Source organism: Cyprinus carpio, chromosome B2, assembly GCF_018340385.1.
Source record: "Cyprinus carpio isolate SPL01 chromosome B2, ASM1834038v1, whole genome shotgun sequence".
Lineage (NCBI taxonomy): Eukaryota > Metazoa > Chordata > Actinopteri > Cypriniformes > Cyprinidae > Cyprinus > Cyprinus carpio.
Genome location: NC_056598.1, coordinates 12,259,641 through 12,283,112, shown reverse-complemented (window position 1 = coordinate 12,283,112; position 23,472 = coordinate 12,259,641). Strand labels below are relative to the sequence as shown.

At 39.0% G+C, this 23,472-nt stretch overlaps 1 protein-coding gene across 4 annotated transcripts; it reads left to right on the top strand.

Annotated features, from left to right (window-relative positions):
- The first annotated feature begins 307 nt into the window (after positions 1–307).
- Positions 308–23,124, top strand: LOC109057042 (zinc finger FYVE domain-containing protein 9-like). 4 transcript variants are annotated; one of them, XM_042718055.1, is made up of 19 exons: positions 308–435; positions 1,585–1,692; positions 2,655–4,141; positions 7,453–7,552; positions 7,762–7,938; positions 9,623–9,786; positions 9,946–10,054; positions 11,101–11,223; positions 12,396–12,551; positions 13,920–14,144; positions 14,653–14,735; positions 14,831–14,935; positions 15,324–15,474; positions 16,302–16,382; positions 16,606–16,768; positions 17,726–17,831; positions 18,067–18,243; positions 18,926–19,813; positions 22,003–23,124. In XM_042718055.1, the coding sequence occupies exons 2-18, from the start codon at positions 1,623–1,625 to the stop codon at positions 19,085–19,087; spliced, it is 3,639 nt and encodes a 1,212-aa protein (XP_042573989.1). In that variant the 5' UTR covers positions 308–435; positions 1,585–1,622; the 3' UTR covers positions 19,088–19,813; positions 22,003–23,124. The 4 variants fall into 4 exon arrangements, with proteins under 4 accessions (XP_042573989.1, XP_042573988.1, XP_042573986.1 ...); XM_042718054.1 differs by having other exon boundaries at positions 9,946–10,075; positions 22,022–23,124; XM_042718052.1 differs by having other exon boundaries at positions 9,946–10,075.
- The last annotated feature ends 348 nt before the right edge of the window (positions 23,125–23,472 follow it).

Sequence of the window (23,472 nt, the reverse complement as noted above, 5' to 3'; positions counted from 1 at the left end):
CTTTGCTTGGTGGAATATCTTGTCTCTGGCGTAATCCTCGTTCTTGTGTGTGACCAGCCTTCACTGTTACCCACTTTGTCAGTGACAGCCTATTGCAGTGTAACAGAGTCAGCCACAACTTTGTGCACCAGATTTTGCCCATCTTCAGAGCTCAGTGAAGTACTGCAAATGCTCTGATTTATAATCTAACAGGTTAGCTGGACGATTTTAGACCTTTAAGGCATGAAAACAAGGCATCTATTTAGCATTAGGCTGAATCAGGCATGACAGGCAGAATTAAACCCAGGAAAGTTTGTATATCATTAGTGAGGTATTATCATCCTGTTCTGTTTCAGATTTGGCTGTCCAATGTGTGTGAAACTGGATGAGACAAGGGCTCTATCAGGAGCCTTTGTGCAGATATACCTGCAGTTACTGAAGAGGACCTCTGGGCAGGTGAGAATAATGTTTCTTTTACTTAATTATCTTAATTACAAATCAGATGGTGCTATTTATTAGGACCTGTCATACTTTATATTTGGGATGCAGTGATATCATAGTTATTTTTGATATGACAAGCTGATTATTATTTCATGTCATGACTGATACATGGCTATATACTATAACATGTACTACCTAAAGTTTGTTAAAAAAAAAATAATCGGGAGCATTGGGATTCTGTGTTGATGGTTATAAACTATTCCATGACATACACTTTTAAAGGGTTACTCCACCCCAAAATAAAAATTTGGTCATTGATCACTTACCCACATGTCGTTCCAAACCTGTAAAAGCTTTGTTCGTCTTCGGAACAAAATTTAAGATATTTTGGATGAAAACCGGGAGGCTTGTGACTGTCCCATTGACTGCCAAGTAAATTGCACTGTCAAGGTCCAGAAAAGTATGAAAGACATCATTAGAATAGTCCATCTACCATCAGTGGTTCAATGGTAACGCTTTGAAGCGAAGAGAATACTTTTTGTACATGAAGAAAACAAAAATAACAACTTTATTCAACAATTTGTCTCCTCCTCGTCTCTTCGCATCACTGTAGCGCCATTTTGGAGAATATCTGCTGAACGCAAGCAGTGTACACTATTGTGTCAGCCACGACACAAGGAAACGTTTACTACTTGTATTTACGCTTTGATTTGAATGAAAACAGTGCATCCGTGCAGCGCGGCTGACACAGCAGAGCATACGTTGCTAAAAGTATTTTCATCACTTCATAAAATTCAGACTGAATAACTGATGGCAGATGGACTGTTCTGACGATGTCTTTCATCCTTTACTGGACCTTGACAGTGCAATTTACTTGCCAGTCAATACAGTCACAAGCCTTCGGTTTTCATCCAAAATATCTTAAATTGTGTTCCGAAGACAAACAAAGCTTTTACGGGTTTGGAACGACATGAGGGTAAGTGATTAATGACAAAATATTCATTTTGGGGTGGAGTATCCCTTTAAAGAGGAATAGGCTCTGTGATAAATCACTTATGATGAATCGGTAGTTGTAGTTGTTTTACCCTGATAGTGCTCTGTATTACTGGTGCATGTGGAAAATATTGTATTTATGTGCTCATAAAAAGGCAACTTCCCTTTCAGGTTCACACGGCACTTGGCAGGGTGGAGTTTCTTGACCCATGGAGAATTACTTTCAGGCTGAGGCCTTTAACTTGGACAAGGTGCTGGATGAGTTTGAACAGAATGAAGGTAGGAGAATGCTTAGAATAAAAAAAAAAAGAATAAAGCTTTGACAGTCAGAGGTGTTCTGAGGGCATACTTCTGTAATGTTAGACAGAACAAAAGATACCCTGTCTCAGCACATTTACATATCTTCAGATAACCCACATAATCAAGTGAATTAGGGCATAATGAGCTGAACACAGAACCAGTAACACAGGTGCCGACAGAAGTAGAACAAATGTTTGATGTTGCTGCTTGGGTTGAACCGCACACAGCATGGCTAGCACAAGCAGGTAGCTGTGCTGGTGGCAGCAGTCTGTAGTGTGAATGGGGTCAGTTGAATTAGCATTTCCCCTCAGGACTGCTGCCTCTCCCTGATTTTCCTGAACACTGTTTAATTGGTGTCACATAGTCAAGCACATGTAATTTACAAGGTTAAAGTTGCATGTGCATTTGAGTTATAGCAGTATATTGCAATTAGTGTTATTTTGTTCACGGTTCTGGGTAAAAGGAACAACAGCTCCTGGTGCACAACCATATTAAATTGACAGTTTGAAATGTATTGATTGCTTGTTCTGTATGTCACAAAGAACATTAAAAGCCACACAGACTTGCCTCACACACAGCCACCCTCTTAGTGTCGCCACTGAACGGTGGAATGAATGTATATCCCCTCTCCGACACTAATCTTGACAGATTAATGGTGTTGAAAGGAGACTCGAAACCATTAAACGGCCCCAGAAGAAAGGCGAATAAGCTGGGAGAGCAGTGTGTGTGTATGCTTGGATGTATGTAAGAGAAAGGAAATGCCTGCCCACATTCCAAAGCATTCATGTGTCAGTTTGACAGATGGATCCCAAAGAGATGACCAAATTGGCCCACTTCCTTAACATTTTCCAATCTAGCCTGACCTCATTTTTCAATTTATCTTCTGTTTGTTTCAATCTTCTCAAAAAGGAAGCTAATGAGCTCTCTCCTCATCCTTTCAGATGAAACGGACACGCCGACTCTCTCAGATGCCAAGTGGACCCAGATTCTCGCCCCGCCATCACACCTCCTTTCCCTGAATCCAGCACTGTCCCACTCCGATCTTAGCCCAAGGGACAGTCCTATCAGCTTCAAGCCGCTTCTAGATGCCCAGACATCAGATGGCCCCTCTTTGGCTGAGGTCACCAGGTTAGACGGGAAACAGGGGGTGGGGCAGCAGCCAGAGGGCAGGAGTGAAGAACGGCCAGCAGATGTTCACAGTCCTCCTCTGCCCCAGCCCAACATTGGCAAGCTGGTGAGCACTGATGGGCAAATGCCAGACTTGCCGTCCTCCAACAGAGTGGTGCTGGAAAACGGTTATCCATCTAGTCCTGATCTTAGTGATCGGACTGACGTTCTTCCGGGCAATGAAGATGAGACATGTCTGACTGTTACGGATGAGCAAAGTGTTGAGGACACTGGTCCCCAAGACTTTAAGATGGTGCAGAATGGTACTGACGAGGGAAGTGGTGGTGGTCTTCAAGATCTCACGGTTCTCGAGGAAGAGTGCGGGAATGGGCCACCAGTTTTGAATAATGGTGTTAAGATAGAGCGAAGCCAGTCTGACAGTGGTTCACCTGTCCGTGAGTTCGGAATGATCGACAGTAATCTGGTATTTCCAGAAGGAAGTAATCCCCAGAAAGGGGAAGCGGTTTTGCACAAATCAGTGAGTGATGGCGTAGAACTGGATTTTGAGAGGGAGAATCATAAGGGTGCCTTTCAAAATGGCAGACTGGTTGAGAATGAAATTGCGGGGGAAGACACCTGGGCGTCAAATCAGGAAGAGAAAGAGAAAATGATAGAGAGTGACCACGAGGGAATGCACAGAGAGCCTGAATCATCAGGGGCGGAGAAGTCCCTGTCCAATGGTCTGATTGTGGATCATGGTGGAGATGCGCAAAGCCAGTCCGTGGTCCCTTCAAAGGAGGACTCTGTGACGGAGGAAAAAGAAATGGAGGAAAGCAAACAAGAGTCTTGTGATTCAGTACGAGGGCTGGAATCTGGCAGAATGGGCAAACTCAACAACAGCCGGCTGCAGCCTGTCAGCGTTCCCTACGGTGGTGCCCGCCCGAAACAGCCTGTCAGTCTGAAGCTGCAGATTCCCCAGCATTTCTCGAGCCAAGTCCAGAATGAATTTGGCTCCACTGGCAAGAACAAGAACCTGGAGCCACAGAGTAGGACAGGAAGCCTTGAGGCGTCTTGTGGAGCAACTGAGTCTGGTGTCGTTCGAATAAATGGAGAGCATGGAGAAAGCTTTTCTGGCTTACTCATCCCTTCTGAGAGTCCAGACAATGACCTTCAGGCAGGACAGCAATTGAAGAAACCCTTCAACTCTTTGGGGGAAGTGGCTCCTGTTTGGGTTCCTGACTCCCAAGCACCAATTTGCATGAAGTGCGAGGTCAAGTTCACCTTTACTAAAAGAAGGCATCATTGTCGGGCTTGTGGCAAGGTAAAGCCTATTGTTCATTATTGTGGTGTTTTTTAAGGCAAGTTTATTCAAATCCCTTATTCAAGTTTTTAACAAACGGGCTGTAACTAGATTGTGGCAAGGTCCATGATTTCTTAATTTGCACAATTTTTTGAGGAGTGGTGTGATGTTACTGTACTAAGCATTCAGGCTTAAGATAAGATTTGGCTCTTTTGACCTGGCCAAGTAACTACCAAAACTACTCTATCAACATGCTTGAAAACAGGCTACAACACTCTTGCCTTTTGGCAGTGCATAGGTAAGCACCACTTGTGTTTTCTTCACAAATTAAAAATCTATTTGATATTGGCTTCTCAAGCGGAATTCAAGTTTGTCCAGTCACCCGCAAACCAATCTGTTTGTACTTTCTCATTGTTGTAAACATTTTGCATTACACTTCATTCACAACACTCTTGCCTTGAGATAAAAATTAATTTCATCTGTTGCACCCCTCTTCCATTCTTAATAAGTAAACAGTATTTCCGCCATTATATTGGCAACCCCCAATGGCACCCCCTGCACCCCTTGAAGGTCAAGTTAATTTTTATTTAATTATATTTTCTCTATAGTGCCAGATCACAACAGAAGTCATTTAAAGTTACCTTTCTCATACGAACAGTTCTATACCTTGTTGTTTTATTAAAAAAAAAACTAAATAGCCTTATGTTATTTATCTTATTTACACGATGACATGTCATTTTTGTCTCTACATTACATGGTCGTGCTTTCTGTATCACGCACAGCGGAGGTCCGTCTCGATGCGTGCGCATGCACTCACACACACACGTGCGCGCACACACACACACACACACACACACACACACACACACAAGTGAGCCCACTCCCACTAGTTTTTGTAAATATTAAGCAGCAATAAGAAATATGAATTCTGCATGTCTGTGTTATTGAATGGCGCAGATGCACAGTTTTGTTTACCAATCGTACTAAAGCGCGCGTGACACTTGTGGTTATATTAATGTCTGCAGTCTCACTAAATGAGGACATAAGCCGCGTTTCCACTGCTGGAACTTTACCCAGGAACTAGGGACTTTGGGCTGGTACTCGGTGTGTTTCCACCACAGGAACCAGGAACTAAATAAAGTTCCAGGTAAAAAAATCAGAAAGTCCCTGCTGGTGAGGTAGTACTTTTTCAAAGTTCCGGAACTTTTGGGGGCGGTACTTGGGCACTAAACATGCTGATTGGTTGAATTCACGCAGCATTGTGATTTCAACCACCATTTATTCGGATCATTTTCAAAATATTACTGTTATTGTGTCATGAAATGTAATTTTAAAAGTATTTCAGGCGAGAATGTAGTTGTTTAAAACTCAAATCTGCAGTTTATTTATAAAGACAGTGCTTATTTAAAAATGTGTTTCGTCGATTTCGGAGACGGTCAGCTCCACGCGATCAGCGGGAGCTCAGTGATCATGTATCTGACCTAGAGCAGTCTCAACTTGGTTAGTCCTTCTGACATTTGCCGTTGGCTCTGATGTCTTTTTAGTGGTTAAACAAAATATAATTAGTTTTGGGTAAATCTAACAGGTAATCTTTGGTCTGTATTCAATTTATCTATATGTTATAATGAAAATAAAGAGAAGCAATTGATATAATATTTTGTTTCATTGTAATGGCTGTATACACATTTCCCTGAACTAAGTACATTTCTGCTGCTATTATTTTTAAATGAAAAATGAAAGGAGGCAGTGGTATTTTATATCCTATTTCGTTTTATTGTAAATATACAGTGAGGAAAATTGCAGTAGCGAAGGCGAGCTGACTGATGTTATCAAGTACGCTACTGTTTGTGGAATTACCAGATTTGTGTCATCGCGGACATCACACTCCGGAGTCGAATGTGTAAAGTCTGAACTACCAAGGATGCAAGTCCAAAATTTACATACTTTGTATTGAAAAAGACCTACGTCACCAGACTATTTGCCTAATCTTCCTGGTGCTTTAGACCGCAGTGGAAACACAGAAAGCAACAGGTCTGGGGGGAAGAAAGTTCCTGGTACAATTGTTCCAGGTAATTTAGGTGGAAACGTGGCAAATACATGAACAACATCTCCAGAACTGCTCTGAGAGTCACTTCATGAGCATTTGACCATTACATTTGAGTAAAACTATTGTCATATCATATACACAGAAATGTAAAGGTATTCACGGCAACCCGTCAAAATAAAAGTTTGGTTTAACTTGAAGGCATTGCGGCAGAAATATATTACTGTTGTTCAGTAGAATGTATGTAATAGGCTGCTACTACTACTACTACTACTTAAATGATTAAAACCTAATTTTTAAGGAATAATCATACAATATTTCTTCAATGTTTTAATTGTAATATTAAATCCCCTTTGTTTCCAAAAAATGATATATGTTTAATTTTAACTTTAATTTTCAAGTAAAATATAAGTTAAATGAAGGTTTTATGCCTTAAAAAATTTAAATTCACAACACAGAATTTCAGAAAATCCATAAGGCTATTGTAAGAATAAATTAAACTTGTTTTATGCTTTCAGATAATTATAGAAACGCTAAAACAGAAATTGTCAACAATGAAACATAACGTTGGAAAAAATAAATCATTTCAAAGGGCCCTAAACATGTAATTTTTGTTAAACTTTTAATAAATTGATGTTAAATTGTTTAAGTTTCATGATTTTAATTAATTAGACATGCTTTCTGATTAATAAAATTAAATTTAACCATTAAAAAGGAGTACAGAAAAATTAAAACTGAGAAAAAAAGGAAAAAACTGAAAAAAAATCCATAAACCTAGGGGAAACACTGAGTAAATGTGACAGACCCTCGACAGAAGAGGGCAAAATTTCAGGAGGAGCAGTCGGATGTGACATCCTTGACCAATATCAAGCTGCTTTGAATCAGCTAATGGGACGCAGACTTAGAATGAGAGAGCAGAATTGCAAGGAACTAAGGGTAATTGTCAGGCAGCTCCAAACCTGTGAAACTGTCAAAATCCTTCAGGGAGAAATGGTTGTTGATGCAGCACTTAAAATAACCGCAAGACTGCTGGAATAATGTCTTAATTTCCCTTGGTGATAAACTGCTGCATTGTTGATGACATTTTCACAGATATGGGCTGGAAAGGACAGCGTGAAAATGTAATGTAGCGGTGTTGCAAAATGGTATAATCTGACAGAAGTGTGATTGTTCTTGACCACGTCTGATTCTGACATTGTTTTGTTGTTATGTATCATTTGTTAGGTCTCATTTTCTGGTGTTGTTTCTATCAAAGCAAACATTTTGTTTGTGGTGTGTGTTTGGCCAGGTGTTCTGTGCTGCTTGTTGTAGTCTGAAAAGCAGGCTGATGTACATGGACAGAAAAGAAGCGAGGGTTTGTGTTACCTGCCATCGTGCACTTATGAACGGTGAGTGATATGAAACTCATAGGAAAATAGTTATAAATTTCCCTCTATAGACTGGGAGTTTTTGTACCTCAGAATTTCCCAGACTGAATCACTTCACAGGAGTGTTAGCGACATGTCTTTTTTTATACAGAAAGTAACCAGTTAAGACTTGAAAATACTTGTACTATGTGAATAACCAGATCCTTTGAACTCTGCGTCTTACTTATTAGTTCAAACATGGGAGAACATGAGAGGAGGTTGCAACCAGAGCCCAAATCCCAACAACCCAGCTGAGTACTGCTCCACTATACCCCCTCTGCAACAAGCCCAGGCATCAGGAGCACTCAGCTCCCCACCCCCAACCGTAATGGTGCCCGTTGGTGTCCTGAAACAGCCAGGATCTGAAGGTAAAGTCTGTAGGATATTGCCAAAAGCATTGTCAATTTGTGGATTGTTGATTTCGATTTTTCCGCAGTGTTCAAATAGTTTTAGGGCACTTAATCAACCCTTAAACTTCATTATATGTTTGTTTAGTGGGAGCTTCACTTACCCTAGCCTAACTTCTACCTGTTGTCATTCCCTAAAACTCACTCATCATTTACTCAGAAATGAGTTCAGAAATGTCTCGGCGTCTCTTTTTGTCTGTACATTGGTACATGATGTCAGAGCAGCAAGTTGACCATTTTTTTGGTTTGTACTTACATTTACATTAAGTCATTTAGCAGATGCTTTTATCCAAAGCAACTTACAAATGAGGACAATGGAAGCAATCAAAATCAACAAAAGCAATGATATGCAAGTGCTATAAAAAGTCTCAGTCTCAAGCAGTCTCAGGTAGCTTAATGCAGTACACCTAGCAAGGTTTTTATTTAAATTTTTTAATAAATAAAAAGAAAACAGATAGAATACAAAAAGATTAGAGAAGCTAGTGTTAGTTTTTTTTTTTTTTTTTTTAAGAAAACAAGCAGTTAGTAAATAAATAGCGCAAGTCTAAAAAGCGCACTCAACTCAAATAATATAACAATAACATACACTCCTAAACCAAATAAAAACACACAAACCTCTCATTATGCAACAAACTCACCAATTTCAAATGAAGATGTGCGGCTGGCACGCACATAATGGAAGCGACGCAGTCACGACGTGCACGCTAATTTTTTCCAGGTGTGTCCATGCTGCATGGAGATAAAAACATTTCAACTTTCAGAATGCCGCAAGCGCACCGCGGGTCATGTGACAAAAACCAACCGATCACCTTCATCCTTTCCTGTAACAACATTGAAAGCTCAGCCAAGATGAAGGAACAGCTGATCATAGCTGTATATGGCTAGCCATTTTTAAATAAATTTAGTAGCAGAGCTACTGCAAGCGATTTTTAGTGCTAAGATATTTTGGATGAAAACCTGGAGGCTTGACACTGTCTCATAGATTGCCAAGTAAATAACAGTGTCAAGGTCCATAAAAGGTATGAAAGTCGTCGTCAGAATGTCGTTCTTCGCTTAAAAAAAAGTGTTCCCGTCGCTTCATATAACCCAGATTGCACATCTGATGGAAGATGGAGTATTCTGACGACGACTTTCATACCTTGATACTGTTATTTACTTGGCAGTCTATCGACAGTCACAGGCCTCCCGGTTTTCATCCAAAATATCTTAAATTATGTTCCGAAGACGAACAAAGCTTTTACGGGTGGCACAATAAAGCGACGTTCACTTGCAGAAAGCAAGCTTCTAGAGGACACAAGTCTGAAGTAATGAATTTACGTAAAGGGGTGTAGAGCCAGTGGTGGTTTTGTAGAGTAAAGGTTTGATAGAAGTGGCTGGAAGACCTTCCAAGAGAGCATTGCAATAGTCCAGCCTGGACAGAAAAAGAGCTAGAACAAGGAGTTGTGACGCATGTTCCGAAAGAAAGGGCCTGATCTTCTTGATGTTGATTGAATAAAGCAAATCTGCAGGACCAGGCAGTTTGTTCTTATATGTGACCGGTCCCTTAACTCTACACTGAATTTGAACACTGCTTTTCTTGCTGTTTATCATTTAAAGTCCAGAATTAGACATTCATAAGCCTCATTGTGTGTGTGTGTACTTCCAGGCTCTGTTCCTCGAGAGCAAAGAAGGGTTTGGTTTGCTGACGGCATTTTACCCAATGGGGAAGCTACAGACTCTTCTAAAGGGCCGGCGGCAAACCCCAACCCCACACAGCCTGTGGCAGCGTCCCAGTACTCAAACAAATCCTCAGGAGCCAATGCTTCTGAGGTGACAATTTGCTTTATCACATTCAAACTCCGTAAACTGTTTTAGAATCATCTATAATATGGAGTTTTACAAGCATAAGCTTGTTTTTGAACGTGATTGTTGTCCTGAGACGGTCGTGTTATGTTGCGGTATAAGTTTCTGTCTCCTCCCCTGCCATAGGCGGCCCGTGCCACTGGAGCCCCGATGGCCAGCCCTGTGGGCAGCTCTCTCAGTCTGATCCCAGAGGACGGACTTCCTCCCATCCTCATCTCCACAGGCATCAAAGGAGGTACGGGAGGCCACATCACAGGTGCTTGCCCATCCTCACCATTCAGCTGACTCCACTCCTCTAAATATGAGTATCTGTGATTGTTTGTGCATGTCTGTGTGCATGGATCTGTGTTTCTGCTTATTTCTTCACCACTCATGCTAAGGGAGGACTTTCATTGGGTTGGTTCCTCATCTGGGTGGTACCAGAATAGATTCATCTATCAATTCATCGATCGTTACTAAGGCTGTCAAAATGACTGAAAAACTAAATTCGAATTTTGTGCTTAAATATTATCAAAATTTGAATTACCTTTGAATTTAAAATGCAAAATTTCAGGATAAAGAAAAGCTTTTGGCTTTTCTCCTGAGGCCACAAGGGGGCACATCGAGCATAAGATAACAAGACTATCTGTGAAAAAAGTGCATAATGTTTATAAACCAATTATAATTAAGTTGCTTAAACAACTATAAACAAAACAGCATCATGTATGTATTCATAGTTTAATACAAAGGGCCGAAAGCCAATCACACGAAGTACAGTTTTAATTTAAAAAGACGAATTGCAGTGGGATGGGGGGAAAAAAACACCATTAAGTTTCAAGATATGTTTTTTTCAAAGTTGAACTTGCATTCATTTTACATGGCTTTCTAAACATGCGGTTCTCTTGTGTGAGACGTGAGTATAATGGTAGATGACCCTCTAGAAAATGTGCAAAATATTAGCTCTGTGTGAACGGCTTGGTTTCAGTTTTGATGCAAACAATATCTTCTCCGCGCTGATGTTCTCTTTCCCTGCAATATTTGTAATCAACAACGCAGCAGCGCCGCATCTAGTAGCTTCAACTGGACAAGATAACAAATACATTATAATGCAACGACACTTACATCGTCATCGCATCTCGTGCGCCACCGAAACGGCTGCCTCCTTAACGCACACCTAAAATTTGAATACAATGTTTTTGCATTCGAATGTGGATTTTAAATTCGATGAATATTCTAAATTAAAAAAAAAAAAATTGACAGCCCTAAGAGTTACAGTACTGATATTGTGTGTCTTGTCCGCAGACTATGCTGTGGAGGAAAGACCTTCTGAGATTGTGCTGATGCAGCAGCTTGAGGAGGGCGGCCCTGATCCCCTGGTGTTTGTCCTTAATGCCAACCTGCTGGCCATGGTCAAACTGGTCAATTGTGAGTTAGCCACTCCTTGCTAAGATGTTCTCTAGGGTTAATGTGCTAATGGTGACTTTGTGAAATATCTGCTCATGGGTGGTTCTTTAACTGCGGGAATGTTTGGCCCTTTAGATAGGTCTTATAAAGAAAAATAAATGATCTTAAAACACAATTTTCAAACTCTTGCTTTCTAATTTATTTTGCCCTATAACAATGAATCTTAACCATTTTTTGGAGGTGTTTTTGGAATAAAATGCCAAAAGGTACATTTTGCAAAGGTTAATAATCACAGATGGCTATAAATATTTGTAATAATTTTTTCAGTTTTTGCAAAATTTTGAAATTTAAAGCTTGATGACAATAAAATACAATTAAAAATATACCTTATTTTTCTTTACACATTTAATCTCTAGCATGTTTTTCTTTGAAACTGCTCTCTCTTTTAAAACAAACATAAAAACTTTACTAGGGCAAAGTATTTTAATATGGTAGAAATAGTGCTACAGATTTGGGACAGAAAAGTCTCACCAAGACTGCATTTATTTTTGACCAAAAATATGGTAGAAATTGTTCTTTTAAATTGCAGTATTAATACACAATATTATTACAATTTAAACTTTTTTTTTTCTATTTTAATAAATTTTCAAATTAAAATTTATTACAACGTAATTTATTAATAAAGCAGCCATTACTCCATCCTTATTGTCACTTTCATAAATCATTCTAATTGCTTAAGAAATATTTCTTCTTATTATCAATGTTGAAAACACTTCGGGGAAAAAGAACAGCATTTCTTTGAAATTGAAATCTTTTGAAACATTATGTATGTCTTTACTGTCACTTTTGATCAATTTAATGCATACCTTTTAAAAAATTAAAATAAATAGATCTTACTGACCCAAAATTTTGAATGGTATAGACACCATTTAGACACATTACATATTTATGTAAATATGCCCAAAGTTAAAGAAACACCCAATTTATTAGTTAAAATTCTAGCAATTAATTGAATGTAATGCACTTATTGCAGCATTAAGTTGAACATAACTGGTAGCTGTATGTGTTGGCTATTGTCATTCTTTTGGGGAATTGCAGACAACTAGCAACTAGAGGATTTCCTTCACTATGCCAAGGAGTGTCTTACGATTCCCATGAGTCCTAACAGTCTTTTGTGTAATCTTTGTGTGAAGATGTAAATAGGAAGTGCTGGTATATGACAACAAAGGGTATGCATGCCGTGGGCCAGGCAGAGGTTGTAGTGCTTCTACAGTGCCTCCCTGATGAGAAAACCATTCCTAAGGACGTCTTCAGCCACTTCGTCCAGCTGTACCGGGAGGCTCTCACAGGTAAACTGATACGCTTCCACCAGGAGGCCCGTTCTGGTAAACTGATCCAGACTAATTGAGAGCGAGGCCTACATAGATAAAATTAGACCGTTCTGCCAGGAGGCTCTTAAAGGTAAAATGAGGCTGCTGGCCCAGGTGGCATTAAGGATCCACTTCAGCAGAAATTGTTTTCCAGACACAATCCTCCTCTTGTCCCCCAGTCTAACTTCAGGTCAGTGGGTTCAGCCACAGAGCAGTTCCCATGTCCTCTTACTCTGACATCATTCCCTGTGAGCCTAATGTAGGATATGTGCCAAAAGTGTGGAGGCCAATTCAGATGTGTTCAGTAAAAGAATGTTATTTGTCTGGCCAGGTTAAATGGCCATCAGGGTACGTAGTGGCTATTGCTGAAGGTCTTCAGAAAGGATGTTTTTTGTTCTATTGGAGTGAAACATTATGAGCTGTAGCCATTTTAGTCCAACAATCCAAAGCTCTGTCAACAGTCAACATCCTAAATTAAATTGGACTTTCATAAAGCAGTGGTCACATTTAGCTCTGGTTCAGTAAAATGTCGCAAAGCTAACAAAAATATATACTAATAACCATAAAAATGGTTAGGGAAAGAAATACTGAAATGGCTCATTTGTAATTGAATGCAACCACTCTACTTGTGATTAAAATATAGAAAAAATTAACATGTAAGTCTGTTTATCATCTTGGATTTAATTTTTTTTTTTATTGTAGCTATTAATTGAGATTGTTTTATACTGATACAGATGATTTGTCTCATAAGTAGTATACAAAGTAAATTTTTAATACTATTTTATTGCTGCTTTTTGATGCAATATCTAAATACCCAAAAGACTACAACAGTTCTGAACATATGCAATTTATTATTAATAACAACATTATTATTATTATTATTATTATTATTATTTATGGTAGTGCCGTCAAACGATTAATCGCAATTAATCACATCCAAAATAAGTTTTTAGTTACATAATATGTGTGTGTGTACTGTGTATATTTATTATGTATATATTAAGACACGTACAGCATATATTTTGAAAATATTTACATATATAATTTATAAATAAATAAACATAACATTTTTCTTAAATGTGTACATGCACGTGTGTGTGTGTGTTTATATGTACATAATACATATACACACAGTACACACAAATATATTATGTAAACAAAAGCTTTTAATTTGGGTGCGATTAATCATTTGACAGCACTAATTTATGGCATTTATATTTCAGTTGTTTAGCCTATCTAAATAGTTGCAAATGCATTTGCTTTTTTTATCTAATTAGAAATAATTTTAAGCATGAATTTAAGCACAGTGGTAGAGATTGATCTAATCCCATACTTCCTTCTGTGCAGGAAATGTGTTAAGTCACCTGGGCCACTCCTTCTTCACTCAGAGCTTCCTGGGCAGCAAGGAACATGGCGGCTTCCTTTACATTAGCCCCACCTTCCAGACCCTGCAGGACCTGCCTTTGCCTAACCCACCCTACCTCTTTGGCATCCTCGTGCAGAAGTGGGAGACCCCCTGGGCCAAGGTCTTTCCCATCCGACTCATGCTTCGCCTAGGGGCGGAATACCGATGTGAGTTTGTGGTTTGATGTTGATTTTGAGGCCTTTGTAATGGTTTAGCTGTCGAACATTGAAAGATCTTGATTGCTACATTTGACCTCTTCACATGGTGAGGTGTGCATTAACAGACAATAGAGAATGCAAGGCCTCTTTTGATGCCTGTAGAAGAGCTGTTTAAGAAACTAGAATGCAGAAAATGTCATTCTTCTGCACTAATTCGGAAGCACGGCCTCCTGTGGAGATGGCATATATTAACAATGTATTTCCCGCTGAGCTTCTCAACTCAGGAATCCTCAGCCATGACATGCAAGTGCGCTCACTTTCACAGAGAAGCACCATGTACATTCTAGTCTCATGTTTATGTGGGTACATTACAGTACATTACATTACAGTAATTGCAATATTATATAATGGGGCCTTTCAGTTATGTGGTGTGTGAAGGAGCTTATTGTGAGCTGCTGATTTGAATAGCATGACTTGTTTTGGTGGCTTAACCTGTTCTTTTGCACTTGTGTTGCAGTCTACCCCTGCCCACTATTTAGCGTTCGCTTCAGAAAACCCCTCTTTGGAGAGACTGGTCATACCATTATGAACTTATTGGCAGTGAGTGTTCTAATTTCACTGCTTCTTCTGCATTTAGTACATCCCTTAACCATGTCAAGTCATTTATGGGCATCTGACTTTTCTCACGTCTACAGGATTTCCGTAACTATCAGTACACCTTGCCAGTGGTGAAGGGGCTGGTGGTGGACATGGAAGTGAGGAAGACGTGCATCAAGATACCGAGCAACCGTTACAATGAGGTGAATAAAACTATCACATGCCACAGAGAAGCTATTTGAATTTCTGTAGCATTAGTAGCAACACGTTTAAACTAGAATGCAGGCGAAGTGAATTTGAGACTTATATGGAAAAGCAAGCATAGCAGATTGATGCCCAAAGTCCCATGGATCAAGTGAAGCATTGACAACAGCTTGTTGAAGACTTTTGCTATTTAGCTTGTGTTTAAAAAGCATTGGACAGAGCAGAACTTGTAGTGGCAGACCTTTGACATAGAAGGGATTATTTAAAGCCTTGAGTGCCTTGTGTCTTTAGAAGCTGTCATTCACTCATCTAGGACTTATAAACCCTTAAAAACATAATTAAGTGTTGGGATTATGCATAACTTTGGAAAGCTTTCTCCTTTCTCAGCTTGTAAAGGCTATGAATAAGTCAAACGAGCATGTGCTGGCAATGGGAGCGTGCTTCAACGAACGGGCGGATTCTCATCTTGTATGTGTTCAGAACGATGATGGAAACTACCAGACCCAGGCCATCAGTATTCATCACCAGCCTCGCAAAGGTGCGCCACGGATACTTGAATTTGCAAATGAAACCTTAAAGGGATACTCCACCCCAAAATGAAAATCAACTCATTAAACAAATACCCCAATTTTGTTCCAAACCCATAAAAAAAGTATTCATCTTTGGAACACAATTTAAGATATATTGCATGAAAACTGGGAGGCCTGTGACTGTCCCATAGACTGCCAAGTAAATAACAGTGTCAAGGTCCAGAAAAGGTATGGAAGTCTTCGTCAGAATACTCCATCTGCCATCAGACGTGCAATCTGGGTTAAATGAAGCGACGGGAACACTTTTTGTAGGACTTTATTCAACAAATCCTTTGTCAACAATCTCGTCTGTGTCCCTCCATATCACCTTATGCTGTGTATGCTCTTCTGTATCATCTGCGCCACAAGGATGCGCTGTTTTCTTTCAAATCAAAGCTAAATACGCGTAGAAACAGCGCATCCTTGTGGCGCGGATGATACAGAAGAGCATACGCAGCATATGGCGATATGGAGAGAGACAGAGGAGACTGTTGACAATGGAATTGTTGAATAAAGTCGTTATTTTTGTTTTCTTCACTTACAAAAAGTGTTCCCGTTGCTTCATATAACCCAGATTTGCAGATTTGATTATATTGAATATTTTGGAATATCCCTTTAAGCAAAAATTCAGTTTTCTAGTCTTCTGTTTTATTCTATTTCACTCTGAAGATGTTTTTGAAACTTTCTGTAAAATGCTATTCAGGGTAGTAAATGCCACTTATCCAAAAGTGAATGAGTAATTTTGCATGAGGAAAGTATGTTTTTGATGTATTATGTCTTTTTATCCCTCTTTTAGTGACTGGGGCCTCCTTCTTTGTGTTCAGCGGGGCTTTAAAGTCTTCATCGGGCTACTTGGCTAAGACCAGCATTGTGGAAGGTACAGCAGAAGACATTTGCAGCCTCTTTCTCTATATGTAGGACATCTGATCCCTCTGGAACAATGACACAACTGGACATAATCTCCCTGTTAATGTTTTTGACAAAAGTCACAGTCTGGCAGAATTGTACTTTTTGTACCAAGTGATTTTAAAGTGCTTTCTTCTTAGAAGTGTAAAATATTATGCAGATTTGTGTAGTAATGCTGAATGCTTATGTCTCAGATGGCGTGATGGTGCAGATTACAGCTGAAACGATGGAGGCCCTAAGGCAAGCCCTGAGAGAGATGAAAGATTTCAGGATTGCCTGCGGGAAAGCTGATCAGGAGGAGAACCAGGAGCACGTCCATATCCAGTGGGTTGATGATGACCACAATGTCAACAAGGGGTAAGTAGACAGCTAAAACTGACAATTTTTGCATGAGCATTCGCATCAAATAATAAGACAGGCTGATTTAACAGAGTGTGCTGCTGAGGTCTTAATCAAATGCACATCATGTACAGCTGTTAGCAGTAAATGCAGGCTGCAAAAGATTCATGTAGCTCCCATATTCCCACTTATTTACTTTTAATGATATTATACTGTATACATACAAAGATATATTTTTTAATTTACCAAAATTATATTATTTATGTTTTTGAATGCTGTATATCTTTTGCTCTCATGATTCTGTGTTATGTCTGATGAACAATTTGTTGGTTAATAAGACGTTATCCTAAAATTGACATGGATAGGCTACAGTGCTTACAGTCAGGGTGTGTATGTATGAATGTATGTGTGTATATATATATATATATATATATATATATATATATAAAATTTCATGTTTTCTTGTGTCTTTGGAGTGTTACAAGCTGTTCATGCATATATTAGAGCCATAAAGTCGCAAAGATTATAGTCTTGAACCCAAAGAGACTAAAAGTTGCAACTAAGAATAAAAGTTAAGATTCGTCTATGTCACTGTGTGGGAAGATTTGCATAACTTCTGAAATGTGCACGCAAAGAAAGAAGGCGTAACTTTTATTCTCGCTGTAGTATTGTTGTCACCATGGAAGCTGATATTCCAAATATGGTAAGGGGCGTAACATTTCCGTCACACGCTTGAGGTATTCGGCCAATAACAAAGCACTGGATAGCTGGCCAATCAAAGCACACCTCACTTTTTAGAACAATGAGCTTTGTAAAAACCAATGCGTTTCAGAAAAGCGGGGCAGAGAGGAGCAACAATAATGTACGTTATGTGAAAAATAATGTCTTTTTTGAACCTTGCGCAGAAATCTAGCTGTTGATTTGTCATGACAAACATCACTCTTTTCATCATTTGTGCACTTTTCTTATTTTCAGTGTGATCAGCCCCATTGATGGAAAATCCATGGAGTCAGTCACCAGTGTTAAGATCTTCCATGGCTCGGAGTATAAAGCCAATGGGAAGGTCATCCGTTGGACAGAGGTATTTAACGTTGATTCATTATTCGTCTTCATTTAACGTTTTTTGAAATGAATTTTAAATCTGCGTGACTTTCTTTCATCTGTGTTTTTTTTTTTTTTGGTCCATACAGTGAAATTCAGTGGAATCCAGTGTTGTTTTTGACTAATATAATATGAACAAAAGCACATCTTTTTTTGTCTCAAATGATACAATTCTACTTTTCACTCTGTATATTAAATGTTGTGTTGTTTCTTAGGTGTTCTTCCTGCGGAGCGAGGACCAGACCAATGGTCTGAGTGATCCTGCGGACCACAGCCGACTCGCTGAGAATGTGGCAAGGGCTTTCTGCATGGCCCTGTGCCCTCACTTCAAACTTCTCAAAGAGGACGGCATGGCTAAACTGGGCCTGCGGGTCACGTTGGGCTCAGATCAGGTGAAAATGACGAGCTCCATTTAAATGTTGTTTTTAGTCTGGAGGAGTCATCTTTCCTTGGTCCACCTGGAAATTAGCTGAAAATGAACTCCTTGTCAGGCCATCCAAGATGTAGATGAGTTTTTTTCTTCTCCAGAACAGATTTGGAGAAATTAACCATTATGTCACCTGCTCTCCAATGGATCCTTTGTGGTGAATGGGTGCCATCAGAATGAGAGACCTAACAGCTGATAAAAACATCACAATAATCCTGTGAATTGTGAAGTGGAAATCTGCGTGTTTGTAATAAATCTATCATAAAGACATTTGTAACTTCAAACCATTGTTTCCGGCTAAAATACAAGTCCTCTATTCATAAAACTTGTCTTGTCTGAATCAGTAGAGAAATATGCACATAATAAGCACCATTGACTAATGAAAACTGTCTACAACTGTACTTAAGAAATATGTCGGTGGATTTTGATGTGAGAGGACAATTTAATGTATATTATTGGGTGAATCAGAATCGTACTGACTTTAAAGAGCTTGAGCATTTAAAGTGACAGGCAACAAAACTGCAGCACATGCTTATAAAAAACAATTTTATCTTGCTTGGATGTGGATGCTAATGTAGTGATCGTTATAGTTATCATTCTTAATATGACTGGAGCTACAATGTCTGAAACTCTGAAATTTCTTACAGGTGGGCTACCTAGCAGGCAATAACGGTCAGCCGCTGCTCCCCCAGTACCTGAGTGATCTAGACAGCGCCCTCATCCCAGTGATCCACAGCGGGGCCTGCCAGCTGAGTGAAGGGCCTGTGGTGATGGAGCTCATCTTCTACATCCTGGAGATCATCTCCTAAAACGAGGGAATCCATCCAGTCTCAGACTCATGCCTCCCACCAGCTTGAGTCCCTCTTCGCTCTCTTTCTCTCATTTGCACTTCAAAGAGCCTGAAAGCTGTGCAGGAACAAGTCCTCCATACCACCTATGCACCATCTCCACTGGGACGCCCTCTGCCCAGCCCCGCTGAACGTGGTGCTCTCTTTCGTTTCTCCTCACTTCTCAACTCCACTGTGGAAACCATAGACCCTGTTGGGTCAAAAGGGGTGGCGACCCTGAATTCGATCTCTTCAGAACCGTTGTAGCAACACTAAGCTCCTCAAACACAAGAGGGCGCTCTACACGCTCAGTCCTAATGGAGACGACTGACAGAAGGGAAGGTGTGCACCATGAAATGGTTTCGGGTCACAGTGCCTGGGCCTCAATTAGAAACGAAGAACGAGCTTCAGTCTCGCCTCTAAGCTTTATGAATCACCAGATGCTTTATTTCATGAATATGGACCTTGTTTTGTTTTAAAACTGCTCCAAAGCTAAAATGATGTAGCTTCCTCATAGACGGGCTGCTTGTCATAGTAGCGGGAAGATTGTGGAACAGTATTAGGAATGTTGACGATTGAGTTACTGTTAAGTAATGTCAAGAACGGACCTCTGTTATAGACTTTATTATTATTACAAGACAATAAGTTCCAACAATAATTTCAAGCGGCCTTCAGGAATTCAACTACAACTTCAAGATCCATATAATGGTAGGTTTTGACATCACTGAAGGTCTCAGTCCAATAAAGCTTTTATAGTGGGTTGGTTTGGACCGGGATAGAGGATGAAATGTTACTGTTTCTCTGGGCCACTGCATTTAGCATCCCATCCTCGTCCCATATCTCCTCTCAACTTTTTAGTGGCCCATGTTTATATAATGTTCTGCCAGTGTTTTGAACATGTTATCATTATAAAGGATTGTGTAAGGAATAGCAATGCAGTGCACGGGATATTAAGCCATCAGTAGGAAATAGAAGAAGGGAATAAAGAAGAATGGATTTACTAAAACGTTTATCTAAAGATGAATGTTGTATTCATAGATGAGGAGAGGTTGGATTTTGGTATGTGGTTCCAAAGCCTTTAAATCAGCTTAGGGTCCTTAATGCCATGAGCTTCTCATAGTGTTAAAAGGATAGTTCACCCAAAAATGAAAATTCTGTCATTAATTACCCTCATGTCGTTCCAAACCTGTAAGACCTTCGTTCATTTTTGGAACACAAATTAAGATATTTCTGATGAATTCCGAGAGCTCTCTGACCCTTCCATAGACAGTAAGGATCCTTACGTGATCAAGGCTCAGAAGCATAGCAAGGACATCGTTAAAATAATCCATGTGACCTCAGTGGATCAACCGTAATTTTACAAAGCTTTTTTGTGTGCAAAGAAAACGTGTGTTAAAACGTGATACTCTCCAAAATGGTGCTATAAAGTGATGCGGAGGAGACAAATTGTTAAATAAAGTCATTATTTTTGTTTTCTTTGCGCACAAATAGTATTCTCGTAGCTTTGTAAAATTACGGTTGAATCCCTGAATTCGACATAACTATAATAATTAACACCAAGATATTTCTCAAGACCTTAACCCCTTAAGGATCCTTGCCGTCTATGGGAGGGTCAGAGAGCTCTCGGAATTCATCAAAAAGATCTTATTTTTGTGTTGTGAAGATGAACGGAGTTCTTACGGGTTTGGAATAACATGAGGGTGAGTAATTAATGACAGAATTTTCATTTTTGGGTGAACTATCCTTTTAAGGTGCGGTAACATTAGCGAAATTTTGTGGGCAAAAAAGTTCATTGTTGTCAGTAGTGTTTGATGTGTGAAGCACAGCTCACATAGAAAGCACTTTGAAACCAAGCAACTTTATGTTGGTCAACACCGGTTCTGTTGTGAAATATGGCGTCGCACAAAATTCGTATTTAAATTACTGGATTTTGCCTGTGAAAATTTGCTGAAGAATTGTAAATGTGACCATACCTTTACATATTTTATGTCCTTTTATAGATATAATATGCTTAAGCAAGGCTTCAGACTGCTTCTGGAATAGCTGCAAATGCGACAAAATTATTGATAATATTGTCAGGAAAGTGTTTTTGTGTGTCCGCTAATGGTTTCGTATGAAGCCCTTTAAAGTACATGGGGAAGGGGAAAAATTAGAATTTTTTTTTTTTTTTTTTTTTAATTACACGTGTTAATGATTTTTTTTTTTTTTTTACGTTTCAAATGGATTTGTGAGTTGGCTTGTTTAATCAGATTCAGTCATTGAATCATTCAGAGCCGTTACACAGTTTTGCAAACATTTATTGAACTGCTATGACTTGCTATGTTTATTGGTTCAGAAATTTTAAAACATTTCGCTTCTAAACATTTTATTTTGCTAGTCATGTTTGTTAGTCTGGAGCCCTGCTTTAGATTCCCTAATTCAGGTTGATTTATGTGATATCAGATAAAAGAATCCTTGAGATCACTCACTTCATAAGAAGGATATTATTTTAATCATATTTTTGTATTGATTTCTCACTCAAATGGAGAAAGTTGATTACTACTACAGTTAGCCAGCTCATTTTGGAACTCTCCCAAAACAGTAAACTACCAATATAAAGATCTCTTATAATTCAGGATGTCACTGTGGATCACATTTAAGAGAAAAGGGCATTTGCCTTAAATTCATAAGCTGATGTTCATCATCAAGACATATTTCAAAGGTCTGGATTGTCAATCACATCTAAACTGATAGACAGATTGTTTTTAACCAGCCCTCTTTTAACTAGCGAACTAGGTGTTATTAAAATGACTTCATCTGAAGTATCTTGACTATGACAATCAAATTATAGTTAATCTTTAGTCCGATAACAAAGTAAAGGTGGGATGGTAACATTGTCCTGTTTTGCATAATGACAGATATGGTTGGTTTCATCAGATGGCCTACGCTTGATGAATGAGGACAGCAGCTGATATTAAGATCCACAGCAAGTGAACCTCACAGCCCTTTATTAACAGGTCAACAGTTGAGACAAATCATGTGTTTCTTGCTTTTGGTGAAGAGCGCCGACAGCTTTGGAAGCAGACTGTTCATGAAAAATAAATGGCATTTCATGAAAGCTGCATTGTCTTCCCACTAACACAGCTCAAAACAGCCTTTTGTTACTCCCTGTATCCACCTTTGTCATTGTTTTTGTAGCTGTGCAGTATTGTATATCTTGACATTTCTATATTTTGTTAACCATAGCCTTTTTCCATGTAACTTTTTTTTTTTTGGCCGGCCCAAAGTGTGATACAGCATGCATGCTGAAACCAATGAGAACGTGTAGTTCTCTGAAAATCTTTGCATTTCGACAGAATTTCAGAGGACGATCTGCTCGAAAATAATAGTTTTACATACTATTGATTTGATCTGTGATGAAACAGTCAAAACCTGTCATGGGTGGAATGGGAATAAATTTGCAATGTATGAAAAGCCAAAAAGAAACAGAAAAAAGACAACCTTTCTTTATTGTACACTACAAATGTCAATAAAAGCAGTCTTTATCAAACCTGTTGAATATACAAAATTTATTTATTTTTTTTTACTTTTTTTATTAGTCACCATTAAAAGTCAAATAAAATCCATTTCAGTTAATCAAGAAAAGTCAGGAACTGCAGATTTTTGTTTTTCTCATTTAATAACAAAACAGTTGAAATAAACTTGTTGTAAAATGAAAATAAATTACATGGCTGACTCCGGAGGGAAAGAGAGTAGAAAAAAAAAACTGAAACATGCTATATGTAACATGAGACAATTGAGACCCACGTTTTCCAGGATAAGTTGTGGATTTAAAAACCACTTAATGAAGAATCAACACTGACAGTACAATTTAAACTAGGACAAAGCTCGATCCGAGACTGGAAAATGTGCCAAATCACATGAGATGGGAACAGCTGAAACTGAAATGGATGGACAGAGTAAGAACTAGGCTGATGGATCTAGATTGTACATTGTCCATGCTTAAAAGCCAAATATCAGTCAATTCTGAAAGAATTGCTGAAAAATGTACTTATCTTATATCATCCAATATGTGGATTAGTTTGTTTCCTCGTTGGAACAGATTTGGAGAAATTCAGCATTACATCACTTGCTTACCAATGGATCCTCTGCAGTGAATGGGTGCCGTCAGAATGAGAGTCCAAACAGCTGATAAAAACAAAACAAAATAATCCATAAAAAATCCACATCACCCCACCAAAACAAACTGCTTCATCTAGTGAAAAAGTTGTGCAAAAAATCCATTATACTGCTTCATTCCAGCCTAAAATCAGTAGAGGAATATGCTCAAGCGAAAATCCCAAAAATACTGGATACATGCTTCACCATTATTATGTGAAAAAAGTTAT

Excerpts from the sequence above, each read along its gene's own strand:
- LOC109057042 (XM_042718054.1), top strand. The coding sequence starts at position 1,623 with ATGGAGAATTACTTTCAGGCTGAGGCCTTTAACTTGGACAAGGTGCTG. Across the intron at positions 10,076-11,100 it reads TACGGGAGGCCACATCACAG|ACTATGCTGTGGAGGAAAGA; the intron begins GTGCTTGCCCAT and ends TCTTGTCCGCAG. Across the intron at positions 16,769-17,725 it reads GACCACAATGTCAACAAGGG|TGTGATCAGCCCCATTGATG; the intron begins GTAAGTAGACAG and ends TCTTATTTTCAG.